General features: G+C 46.7%; 1 protein-coding gene across 3 annotated transcripts in view; it reads right to left on the bottom strand.

Moving 5' to 3' along the window:
- STRIP2 (striatin interacting protein 2) overlaps positions 1 to 12,825 on the bottom strand; it is a 61,322-nt gene that overhangs the window by 9,007 nt on the left and 39,490 nt on the right. For all 3 annotated transcript variants that reach the window (XM_061638018.1, XM_061638019.1, XM_061638020.1), the window contains 8 exons: positions 11,935 to 12,000; positions 11,674 to 11,737; positions 10,609 to 10,680; positions 9,755 to 9,829; positions 8,444 to 8,541; positions 7,546 to 7,672; positions 6,110 to 6,210; positions 5,909 to 5,975 (listed from right to left, as the gene is read on the bottom strand). In XM_061638018.1, coding sequence (XP_061494002.1) covers positions 5,909 to 5,975; positions 6,110 to 6,210; positions 7,546 to 7,672; positions 8,444 to 8,541; positions 9,755 to 9,829; positions 10,609 to 10,680; positions 11,674 to 11,737; positions 11,935 to 12,000 — 670 coding nt within the window. The remainder of the gene's footprint in view (positions 1 to 5,908; positions 5,976 to 6,109; positions 6,211 to 7,545; positions 7,673 to 8,443; positions 8,542 to 9,754; positions 9,830 to 10,608; positions 10,681 to 11,673; positions 11,738 to 11,934; positions 12,001 to 12,825) is intronic.

Here is a 12,825-nt window from a genome sequence, read left to right as displayed (position 1 = left end):
AGAAGCCATATTAAGGGGGGCTGAAACAAACAGGGTGGAATCTGTTAACCAGCCTCAGGTCACCATAGCAACCACTAGCAGGCTGCTGAAGAAGACAAACTGTATCAAGTGGTCTCTGGGGAAGAAGCAGATCAATTCAGGAAAGAGCTGCATAAAGATATAAGTCTGAAGCAGATAAAGGAACAAGCGCTGACCCAACAGATTCCTTTCACTGACAAACTGAGGAATCAAGTTGTGTGTGAGAATGGGATTTTATATAGACTGTGGATGCCTGCTGAGAGAAAGGAAGAATGTGAACCAGTGAAGCAATTGATAGTACCTAGCAAATACAGAACCAGATTGCTAGAGGTAGCCCACGATGTCCCATGTGCAGGACATCTGGGAATAAAAAAGACCAAGAGGAGATTGGCTGCACATTATTATTGGCCAAATATCTCCAAGGATGTAAAACAACATTGTCTATCTTGTGGAATATGCCAAAAGGTGGGAAAGAGTGGAGTAAAGACCAAGGCACCCTTAAAGCCCCTTCCTATAATTGGACAACCCTTTTATAGAGTGGGAATAGATTTGGTGGGCCCTTTTTCCAAACCCACAAGGCATGGCAAGAAATATCTAGTGGTGGTGGTGGATTTTGCCACCAGGTACCCAGACGCAGAAGCACTGAGATCTGTAGAAGCCCCTGTAGTGGCAGAGGCTTTATTAAAAATCTTTATGAGGCTGGGTTTCCCTCATGAAGTGCTGACAGATCAAGGCAGTGTATTCATGGGAGAAGTGATGCAATGTATGTGGAAATGTTGTGGTCTAAAACATCTAAAGACCACTACTTACCATCCCGCCACTAATGGGCTAACTGAGAGATTCAATGGAGTTTTGAAGGGCATGATAAGAAGCTATGTTCAAGATCACCCACAAGACTGGGATGAACGGTTGGGATGCTTCTTATTTGCATACAGAGAAGTCCCTCAGGAGTCAACAGGCTTCTCACCCTTTGAACTCATGTTCACTAGAAAAGTGAGGGGACCTTTGGAACTGCTAAAAAATTCATGGGAAGGAACTCTGGGAGAGTACAAAACTTCTGTAGTAGATTTTGTATTGGAATTCCGCAATAAATTAACATCAATGATGGAAGTAGTGAAAGAGAATTTGAGTCATGCACAGGAGAAGCAAAGTTACTGGTATGACAGAACAGCCAGAGAACGTGTGTATGATGTGGGAGATATGGTTATGGCGTTCATACCCAGGAAACATGACAAATTACAGGCTAACTGGGAAGGACCATATACCATCAGAGAAAGGCTTGACACAGTGACATATGTAATCACCACAGACCAATTAAACAAAAGCAAAGTGGTTCATGTAAATATGTTAAAGCCTTACCATACCAGGGATGCAAAGGTGTTGCAAGTTACCTTATTCCCTGAGGGAAGTGGGCCTGAACTTCCAGATTTGGTACAGGAAAGCAAAGACAAAGGAGGGGTAGATCAAGTGGAATGGTCAGAGGAGGTGAAGGAGGAAGTAAAAGAGGAGATTCTGAGAGTTTTGAAAACCTATAGGAATCTCTTTAGCAACAAACCTGGCCGAACCAGTATAGTTATACATTCCATTGATACTGGAGATCATGCCCCAATCAGATCTGTTCCGTACAGTGTGAATGGGAAAGTTTTGAATGAGATCAAAAAGGAGGTGGAAGATATGCTGGAATTAGGAGTGATCAGGGAATCCATCAGTCCCTGGGCCTCAAGTATTGTCCTGGTTCCGAAAAAAGATGGAACGACCAGGTTTTGCATTGATTATCGGCTAATCAATAAAATTACTGTCCCAGATGCGTATCCTATGCCTAGGGTAGATGCAATGTTAGAGTTATTGGGGGCAGCAACCATTATCTCTACACTAGATCTCTGTAAAGGATTTTGGCAAATGGAAGTAGACGAGCAATCCAGAGCCAAAACTGCCTTCAGTACACCAGATGGGTTATATGAGTTTATGACCTTACCCATGGGACTAAGGAACTCACCAAGTTCATTTCAGAGGCTAATCAATACTGTGTTGCGAGGCATGTCAGATTTTGCAGTGGCCTATATTGATGACGTGGCCATTTTTAGCAAGTCGGTGCCTGAGCATGTCCAACACCTGACAACAGTATTGGAGGCCTTAAGAAAAGCAGGCCTCACAATAAAAGCTAAGAAATGCCAGTTTGGACTAAAGGAAGTAATCTATTTAGGACATAAGGTGGGGAGTGGGAAAATCACCCCCTTATGGAGCAAGGTGGAGGCAATACAAGCGTGGCCGATCCCCTTAACCAAAAAACAAGTAAGGGCATTTCTGGGTGTGGCTGGATTTTATAGGAAGTTTGTGAGAAATGTTGGGGAAATAGCAACCCCCTTGCATGAATTAACAAAGAAGAAGTGTTCTGAGCGTGTGGTATGGACGGATGAATGTCAGAAGGCTTTTGATCTACTGAAGCAAGCCTTGTGCCAAGGACCCATATTAATAGCACCAGACTATGAGAAACCATTCATTGTGGCTACAGATGCGTCGGACCTCGCGCTGGGAGTCGTCTTGCTGCAGGAGAGAGAAGGCACCAGACATCCAGTGGCGTACCTGAGTCGCAAGCTGACGCCGAGGGAGAAAAACTATTCGTCGGTCCAGAAGGAGTGCCTAGCGGTCATGTGGGGACTGAACAAGTTGCGCCCATACGTGTGGGGACGAAGATTCACAGTGACTACGGATCATCGGGCCTTGTTATGGTTGCAGACTATGAAAAACCATAACAATATGCTGCAGAGGTGGTCCTGGGCCCTACAGGACTATCAAGTGGACTTCCAGTTCATAAAAGGCAAGGGCAATGTACTGGCCGATGGACTTTCCAGGCAAGTGGCTGGGACTGCAGTGACGTGACCAGACAGAGGAACAAAGAAAGACATTTTCCCCATAGAGACTTTTATTTGTTAACGCGACGTATAAATCCTGGAACAGGAATAATACTCTGCTGTTGTTTAAGGGGGGGGAAATGTGATGTTCCTATATATTAGTGTATATATGGTAAGCGCTGGTTGTTTAGAGTATACATAGTAAGTAGTGAAAGAGGCGGGGGAGTGAATGGGCAATAGAATGCTTGATGATTGGCTGAATGTTTAAAATGGCTGACAGTATAAATGAAAGGATGACAGGTAAATCTGGGTGAATGTGAGGGAGTGAGAGTGGAATAGGGGGGGAGAAGAGAAAGAGTGGGTTGCTTGGTGGGGTTTGAGAGAGTTGTTTGCCAGGAGAGCGTGAAGAAGGAGGGAGGTGGAGTTCGGATTAGTATTGAGTAAAACCATATGCTTATGTGCCTTAAGAAGAAATCTTGTTAATCTTGTTAGCTTTGTTATCTGTAATAAATACTTAATTTGGTTTACCAAAGGCCTGATCCTTGGCTGGGGTTTCACAGACCAGAAGGGAGGGTAAGGTAATGACCAAGGCTGAAGGGGAACTGTAACAAATGGTGGCAGCGGTGAAGAGAATAACAATACGAGTATTCAGAGTCTCTGGGAATACTAGTATTGGGACGTTACTGGTGGTTGCCTAGCAGGGGGATCTGTTGAGATCTGTGCTAGAGCAGGGAGAGAAACCATAAGAGAGTGCGGTCCGGACTGGTGGAGTCCCTGGTGTTGCCTAGAGACAGGCAGTAACCACGAGCAGGTAGGAACCTGACAGGGAGAGCCAGGGAAGGACGCATCACACGGCTCTCTGCAGAAAGCAGGGCCAAATTGCGTGGGAAGGTCAATCTTGCTTGGTTAATTTCTCCCCCCACCCCTGCAGGCTAACTTTGTCAGGTGGGTGGGGCTACCCAGCTGTCAACCTTGGCAACATTACGGTCCTGCCCACTAGTCAAAGTTGGCCCATGGGGTGTGTGTGGGGAAGATAAAGATATAGCTCACCCAGCCAAAAAAGGTCCCCCAGCCCTGATTAAACAGCTGGGTGCAAGAACTGTGTATAATGTCCTGCGATCCTCCGAGCAAAGGTAGGTTAAAATATAACTAAAATAAAACTTGGAGATTCTCTTTCCCTGGAGACCTCCAAGTGAGTCTTCCAGAAACTGTGTTAAGACAGTTTGATTCAAAGGGCTTTTGGAGGACAGGGTGGGAAAGGGCAAAACAAGGTTGGCCCCATGTAATGTAGATTAGCAGCGTTCCCTCACACACACACACCCGTACCCTTAGGATGCAGAGGGCAATAGCCACGGCTGGCCCTCTCAATCGCCAACATGTGTCTTTTGTCTCAAGCAGCAGATGTTGAAGGTGGCAGCGCCAACCCAATTCAGGCGGCCCAGGGCTGCGTAAGACTTTTCAAAAGACAACCAGTCATTAATGGGTTGTTTGGCCCTAAGAACAGCTGTTGCATAGTATGGCCTATTGCAGACTTTCCTCTTTCAACAAGCCTTTTAAGTTGAGACTTATCCCAGTCTGCGTCTGTCTTGGAATTGCTTTTTAAAATGCTCTTAAGCCTTCTTTTTAAAATGTTTTTAATCTTAGATGTTTTGAAAGTTTTTTTTAAGTAATGTTTTTGAAGACGTTTTGTTTTAATGTGTTTTAAAGTTTGTTTTTATGATGTTTTAATGTTTTTGGTGCTTCTGTTTGCCGCCCTGGGCTCCTGCTGGGAGGAAGGGCAGGATACAAGAAGAGAGGACTGAGGGGAGATATGATAACACTCTTCAAGTACATGAAAGGTTGTCACACAGAGGAGGGCCGGGATCTCTTTTCAATCGTCCCAGAGTGCAGGACACGGAATAATGGGCTTGAGTTGCAGGGAGCCAGATTTCGACTGGACATCAGGAAAAACTTCCTAACTGTTAGAGCCATACGACAATGGAACCAATTACCTAGAGAGGTAGTGGGCTCTCTGACACTGGAGGCATTGAAGAGGCAGCTGGACAGCCAGCCATCTGTCAGGAATGCTTTGATTTGGATTCCTGCATTGAGCAGGGGGTTGGACTGGATGGCCTTATAGGCCCCTTCCAACTCTACTATTCTATGATTCTATAAATCAAATAATAATAATTATTATTATTGTTGTTATTATTATTATTATTATTCCAGGGCCTGGAGGAAAAGACCCTCCCTAACAATGCCCCCTTGCTTGCAGTGGTATCACACACAGCACAGTGTATTTCAAAGGATTTCCCTTTTATCCCTCTTGCCTTGTTTCACTGACTTAGCCAGTACAGAAATGCTAAGAGTAGCATTTCCAAACCCTCTCTCCTCCCTCCTTCCACAGGGGCTCATGCTTTCTGATGAACAGCCGCCACGAGGGTTCACTTGGAGGGGGAGGAACACACCACCATCCTGCTCCAAATGCAGACATCTATTCTGTCACCTATTTCTGCCCAGACGGAGTGTTTCAAAATCCAGTTCATCCTTGCAATAATTCTGTTAGCAGTGAGTAAAGGCTGGCTCCTAGGAAAAATCCCAAAATCCATATTAGGGCAATAACCTTTATTAAGCCAACCAAAGTGTCACAAAATAGTGTTTCAAGTACCCCATGAGTCTTCATGAGGCTAGGTGCTAAAATAAAACCGGAGAGGGATGTGGGGAAAAAAGGGGTTAGTCAAGCCACCCATGTCTGTATCTGGTACGTTTTAAGGTGGAACGTCTTGATGTAACACCAACAGCCTTGTTTCTTTCTCTCCCTCTGCTGCCCCCCCCCCGGTTTTTAACATCTAGCCTGATTAATTCTGGGGAACTTGAAGACTTATACACTTTTAATGATTTTTGGTTGGCCTAATTAAAGGTATTCCCATAATACGGACGTTGGAATCCGTAAACATTTTTAAACCTGTATTACAGAGCGATGACTGAGGCCACCACATTTTAGTTTGCCTAGCCCACAGGCAAGCTGGGTTGCAAACAGTAATCATCATTCTCCTTACCAGGCTTTCAGCGTTGAGTTCTGGTAACTCGTGGACAGTACAGGAGGGATAATCCAGGACAGCTATGCTTCAGGGGAAATCAAAGGAGACACAAACACACGCACATCAGTTCATTGCCGTTAGAGACTTGTGCCAAAGCAGTTTAAAATTGCCTCTGTGTTGGTAAAAGGAAAGGGCAACTAATTTTTACACAGGCTATACCTGTTTTTGGCAGTTATGTAGGACATGATGTTCTGGTTGAAGAACTTCAGAATCAACGGGATGCAGTTTGCAAACACCAGGTGCTGAGAGACATACTCAAACTGGAAAGAGAAGGAGGAGGGTTTTCACATACACACAGCTACTTCCAACTCTTACAGGCAATCAACATGTTCACACATGCCCAGCTGACTGGCCCCACTGCCTAATTCCTCTTCTTCCCAAGATTGCAGGCTTAGCATAGTCTTCCTGGGGCTGCCAATGGATATATACAGCCACAACATGCCCTTCAAGCTCTTTTTGGCTTGGCAGTCCAAGTGATTTACGGAAGTAAAATGCTTTATTGAATTACATCCCAGGAGCACAGAGAGTGACAGATGGCCATTGCTGCCAGCTCCTACAAGCCCTCATGGTAGCCAGAAGGCTGATATTACAGCACTGGAAAGATGATCCCAGCCACCCCAACCCCTGTCTATACGTGAGTGGACAGAGAAGTTGATGGCACTGGGTTGCGTGAGTGTGCAGCTTATTCAAAGCAACAATTAATGGACACTTATTTGGACAGCCTATGTAGATCCCTATGCCTGACATTACAGAGATTTAATACAGAATGAAACAGTTAAGTAAGGAAGCCCTGGAGTGTGCATGCCCACATACTTAATGATATTCCTTAACTGTGTCCCTTCCAATTCTGAACTACTATCACCAGTGACCTTTAGGAAGTAGTCTTAGATTATTTCTCTCTGCCTTTTAAAAAAAATGCTCAACATGCATCTCAAGATATGTTTGACAAGCATCACTCTTCTCCACCACTGAATTACTTTTAGGAAAAGTTTTTCGCTCTTTAGGAATATGCCCAGTGTGAAAAAACTCTCAATGTCATAGCAAAAGTACTCTTAGCCCACCCCTGTCCTTTTTATTGTGCATTCATGATGATTTGTGCTTCTGATGGTATCAAGGCAATTAGACACAATCCTGCTTTCAATACTATTGGAGAATGCAAGTGTTTTGGGGTGGTTGGACTACTTCATTTCCAATATGAGCATGCCCCATAGCTTCCTGCTGAAATCCTGTAACTCCCCCCCGCCAATTAATCCTATAACTTTTATACCAGAACTGTTGGGGAGGGGGTTGTCCCATTTTTGTCATGCAATAGCACAAGAGTGCCCTTCCAGACGGTAATAATGTGGTAATGTTGAGGAAGCACTACAGAACAACTAATAAAGTGGAATGATGTGCAGATGGTCCAGTATAAATCCACCACCAATACACTATTATCACCTCAATGACCCACAAAAACAAAAAAACCACAGTCTAGAGCAGTTCTCCTTAGAGAACCACGGAAAATCTCTTTGAAAAACTACCAATGCAGACACTGATCTAAGAAACCTGGGAGAAAAAGGAAGCTGGTCTGCCCGTTTAACGGTCCAAAGGCCCACCTGATAAACGTGGTTCAGTTTGAAATGCTTCAGGAGCAGAAGTAGCAAGGCTGAGATGCTCTTCACAACGATCTCTTTGTGCCTGTTCACGTCGATCCCCAGTTTCATGCTCTGAAGGACTGTGATGCTGACCCAGAAAGGAGGGAAGGAAAGGATGAAGAACTTAAGAGCTGCACAGGGCCTATCCAGTGCAGGATCCAGGCAAAACCCAAGGAGAGCGTGAAACAAGGCTGGTGGCCCAGGGAGATTCCCATGGGTGAGAAAGAGAGGCCAGGAGGGGCACATGTTGGCCCCTGGGCCTAAGGTTCTCCACCTCTTGCATGCAGGAAGCCAGAGAATGAGAAAAATAATGTAAACAGTAAGCAAGCACCCCTTGGATGGGTGTCATGCTTCATGCTAGCCATTCAATAGCGACACTCCCTGGTAAGCGTGCTGGCATTCCTAATTAAAAGCGGAGGGTTCCATTTCAGCTGGCTGACAATCTTTTGTTACAACTCAGTGTGGGTTTGCCAATTGTGACTGTGTGCCACTGGAGCTATGCAAAGCATGGCACAGCCTTCTGCGGAGATTGCAAAGAAGGAACATGAGGAAAAAACACCCATGTGCCCTCTGGATCCAAAAATATCAGGTTTCAAATGGGTAGGTTTAACCCCCAAGAAAAGGGAGGGGCATTAAAGTTTATGGGTGAAGGAGAAAAGTTGCTCTGCAACAACGCCCCTCACAAAAACTCCTGTTCCTGCTGGGAGGAAGGGTGGGATATAAATCAAATAGTAAATAAAAACCAGACAGATCTTCACCCCTTGCTAAGCTCTAGCCAGCCAAGAGACTCCACTGCGGTTCTTCCACGGATGTCTCCCAGCTGGCTATCAATCAATCAATCAATCAATCAATGACTTACGGCATCTCCTCAGGTAACACGTCTGCCAGGATGTTGATCGAGTCCGTCTTGGCTTTGGAGGTTGGCGCTGCAGCCAAAAGGACCTTTAGCAAGGCTATCTGTAGAAAGGGGTAGGGTAACCCCCGCCCCCAGACCCAAAATTAGACATTTTTAGGAAACCTACAGATGCCTGCCTTCCCACTTGCTCACTTTCTAGAAGCTCCAAAACCCAAGCGTTTCTCCAGCTCAGGACGTGGGGAACTTTTCCAGTACAAGGGCCGGAGTTGGTTCTGGGGAACTTTCCAAGGGCCATGTATGAGTGGTGGGCGGGGCCAGGGGCAAAGACAGGCACAGCAACGGGTGCAGGCTTTACCTTTGCCCAACAGGGTCACTTCTACATGCCCTCTCACGCCCCTCTCTCTCTTCCATCCAGACACGCAAGAGCATTTTCGGGGTGCAAGGACACACCGCAGCCGGGCGAATTGCTTGGGGTGCAAAACACGGCCATTGAGGGGTGTTGAGAGCAGCCTGGAGGGCGGCATTCGCACTCTGGGCCTGCAGCTCCCACATCTAGTCTACCTGAAGGGAGTGGACCTGCAGCCAGCAGCTTTAGAGCAGACTTGTACTGCTTCCTATACCTCTTGACTCAGAAATGTCCCATTGAATTCAACAGCACTTTCCCCCCAGGTACCCGAGTGTAGGATAACACTGTTGGCCATAGTTCCATAAGGACTAAATGGAAGCAACAACCCCTAAAGCTTCAGTCTTCCGCTACACCTCTCCTCCTCAGCCCTCGCTCGAGTAACCAACCCTTCGTTCACTGCCTAGGTTAAGAAATGGCTGCTCACCTGCTCCTCTCTGAAGGGTGGACTCTGACTCCCTCCATCCCTGACCAGTGGCCATGTTGGCCGGGGAGTCTGACCCTACCTCACAAGGTTGTTGTGAGGACAAAAATCACCATCATTTTTATTACTAGCAGCACCATTCATTACCTGCCCTTCATCCTACGGTCCCGGGGCGGGTTACAACAATTGTAAAACCGCAGCATTAAAAACAACTTAGAAAATCACAAAACAGGGTGAGTCCTAAAAATATACATCTCAGGGGATGAGGAAAACCGTACATGCCACTTTGAGCTCCCTGAGGAGGAAAAGTGGGATATAAATGTAAGAAATAACTACAAATAAATAGTCTGTTCAGCCCCGATGGTGCAGCCCCCCCCCCCCCGTGGACACTCTCCTCAGGATGCTTGCCCTTTGCCCAGTCCCTCGCTGCAAAAGTCCTCATCGCTCTCGTTCACCCTGCACGCTCGCACGGACAGATGATGCTCACCATGTACTGTGGGAAGTTGTACAGCATCACCCGGTAGAGTATTTCGCAGGGAGTTTCCTGCACGTCCTCTTCCCCCTGACACACAACAGATCAGAGACAGGAACTAAAGGCTGCAAAGTACGGCAGTCAAAAGACTTTCCCAATGAAGCAGGGATCGAAAAGGAGGCAGGCTGATGAAAGTCTTCCTTTCCAAAAGGCACCAGTGCCTTCCTGCAAATCCCATCTGTGTGTGAAATTTGCAAAATTTGCACCCAAGTACTGTGACGTTTGCACTTCTGTCCCCAAGAGGCAGCCTGACTCCAAAAACAGGGTTATCAAGGGCACAAGGGAAACCCACAGCCACCGGGTCTCTCACTAACCAAGAGGGAGGAAGAACCTCTAAGTCCCTGGGAAGCTCAGTTGCCACAGCATCAGACCTTTCAGTCTTGTGGTCCAGGGGTTAAGTCCCTGCTAGGATGTGCAAGGGAACCCTAACCGAGCAGAGAAGTGGAAGAGCATGCATGTTGCAGCCAGACACTCCCAGATTCAATCTCCTGAAGCAGAGCAAGGAGTGGGACCCCTTTTTGCCTGAATACCTTGGAAATCTATTGCTGGTTAGAACACAGTATAGATGGTGCTGGACTAGGTGGACCGGCTGTCCTGCTCTCTCCAAGACAGCTTTGCTTATTTGTATTGTGTTGAGAGTGTGTCCCTGTTCTGAACTCATCCAATGAATGTCAAGCATCCTTCTAGATTAGGAGACTCTTCATTTGCACCTTAGGACAAGACTTGGCAGGCCACTTCTGGAGTTTACGCTGCAGTTGTTAGAACCCGTGCCACAGCCTGAGAATCAGAGTTGCACAGAGGATGCTTACCAAGGACATGGGACACTTCTCCATCTCCTCCTCGTTCTTGATCTGCACTTCAGAGATTGAGACGTATTTATGCTGTAGGACAAGATGAGGACAAGAGGCTTTGATCAAAAGATCAGGGCACCTGGAGAGGAAACTCTGCTCTAGGGCAGTGGTTCCCAACCTTTATGAGTACGAGACCCCCTTTATAAGCTCAAAACATTTAGTGACCCTCTCCTTCCAGGGAGGCAGGCTGGCTGCCAGGAAGGAAGGGGGAAAGCAGCCTTGCTTCTTTTTGCTCCACAAAAAGCCCTCTCCTCTCGTTCTGAGTAAGGGTGGCAGTGAGAGGAGACGGGAGTCGGTGATAGTAATCCCCTTCCGGGTACCTCCACCCTCAGCCTCCTTTGGCATCTGCCATGTATTATGTAGGCAGATGCCTGCCCTTGGTGCACCTGAGAGACGCTCTGGCGCTGCAGCAAAAATCCTCCCCTCTTGTTTGGAGCAAGGGGGAGGTGGGGAGCAGACAATGTCCAGGGAGTGAAGACTTTTAAAAAAAACTTAATAAATAATTCATTTCTTTACTGCTTGTGGCCCCCTCTGGATTACTTCATGGCCCCCAGGTTGGGAACCACTGTTCTAGGGACTCAATGGGCTATTCATGTCCATGATGTCAGGCACCAGAGACCTGGGGGGGGGGGGGAGAAGGCCATGCTGCTTCCTTTCTCATTGTACCACAACAGCAGCTGGTTAAAGGGGGAGACTACAGCCATATCAGGCCAGCTGCCAGGAACTCCTAGGCAAAGCCTTGCAAGCCAGGAGCCACGGTAAGGCCAGCCACATATTACCCCATGGCTCCCGAGCTCAGAAGGCTTTGCCTAAGAGCCCCTCTGTTAGGGGTCTCAAAATACCTGTCGCTCCCTCTTCTGCCAGCTGTGATGGTGTCAGCGAGGCCTGAAGAACTACTGCCCAATTCCCAAGACCCCCAGCCCTACCATGAGACAGAGCAGCACAATCACAGAAGGGCTTTCCACATGGGAACTCTATGACATTCTCTGCTACATGCGCGCTTAGTCGGAATTTCTGAATTACCTGTTTTAGGGTCTTCACACTTTCATGGATGGGGCGCGGTAACCCTACTAAAGTATCCGTGTCCCTGAAAGAGTGGGTGGAGGTGGAGAAGGGGGGAATAGAGAGGTTAAGTGTCAAAACTGGACGGCTGAGGAGTGCTGGGGTGGAGAGGAGGAGAGAAGAACTAAATGCTTCTTTTCTAATTGACTCCTAGATTCACGAGAGAGGTAAAAATAGCCCCAAAGTGCTACGTTCTCCTCCCAAATGCACCATGATACTCACTGCCCAAGCGTGAATCCAATGAACTTGTTTCTGCTTGCCTCCAGGAAATGTTCTATGTCCTTCTGTCTGGAAGACAAGCAATATGTTGCAGAAGCAGGGAGGGAGAGCAGGGGGAAGTAAGATGCAGAAACACACCACATGTTATGGGGGGGAGGGAACCTTCCGCTATCAAGGGAGCTCAAGACAAAACATTCTGCCTCCAGCCACTTCGTGTTCTGCCGGATGACATGGAGGCCAAAAGGATTTTATTCTGAATATAGGCCAAGTGCAATATTCATGCAAGTCCGTGTATATCACAGAAGCAAATGAGTAATCATCACTGTCCAAATGGCCTAGAGGACTTCAATACAGCCTCAGATTCAACATGCTGCCTGGCAATTTTATAGTTTCCTCTCTGAGAAATTCAGTTGCGTCCAGTTCTAATTTGTTTTGCAGGAACTGGAACATCTTGGTTGAATCACAGACCCACATAGTTTAGAGAGCTATTGCTAGTCGGGCGGTATATAAATTTAATAAATAAATAAATAAAGGCCTTCAGGGTGGCACACACACAAGCAATGAAACAACTAAAACAATTCTAATATAGATGCAGTCTGAGAAAGATCTTTCTTTAAATGCTTGTTGAAAAAGGAAAGTCTTCAGTAGGTGCCGAAAAAGATAGCAGAGATGGTGCCTGTCTAATATTTAAGGGGAGGGAATTCCAATGGGCAGGTGCTGCCACACTAAAGGTCCACTTCCTATGTTGTGTGGAACGGACCTCCTAATAGGATCGTCTCTGCAGGAGGTCCTCACCTGCAGAGCGCAGTGATCAACTGGGTATTGAAGGGGTAAAATGATATTTCAGGTATCCCAAGCTGTACACCAAAAACCAGAGCCTTGAGCTTAGCAAAT

The sequence above is a fragment of the Rhineura floridana genome, chromosome 8 (assembly GCF_030035675.1).
Source record: "Rhineura floridana isolate rRhiFlo1 chromosome 8, rRhiFlo1.hap2, whole genome shotgun sequence".
Classification (NCBI taxonomy): Eukaryota; Metazoa; Chordata; class Lepidosauria; order Squamata; family Rhineuridae; genus Rhineura; species Rhineura floridana.
This window is presented reverse-complemented; position numbering and strand designations above follow the sequence as displayed.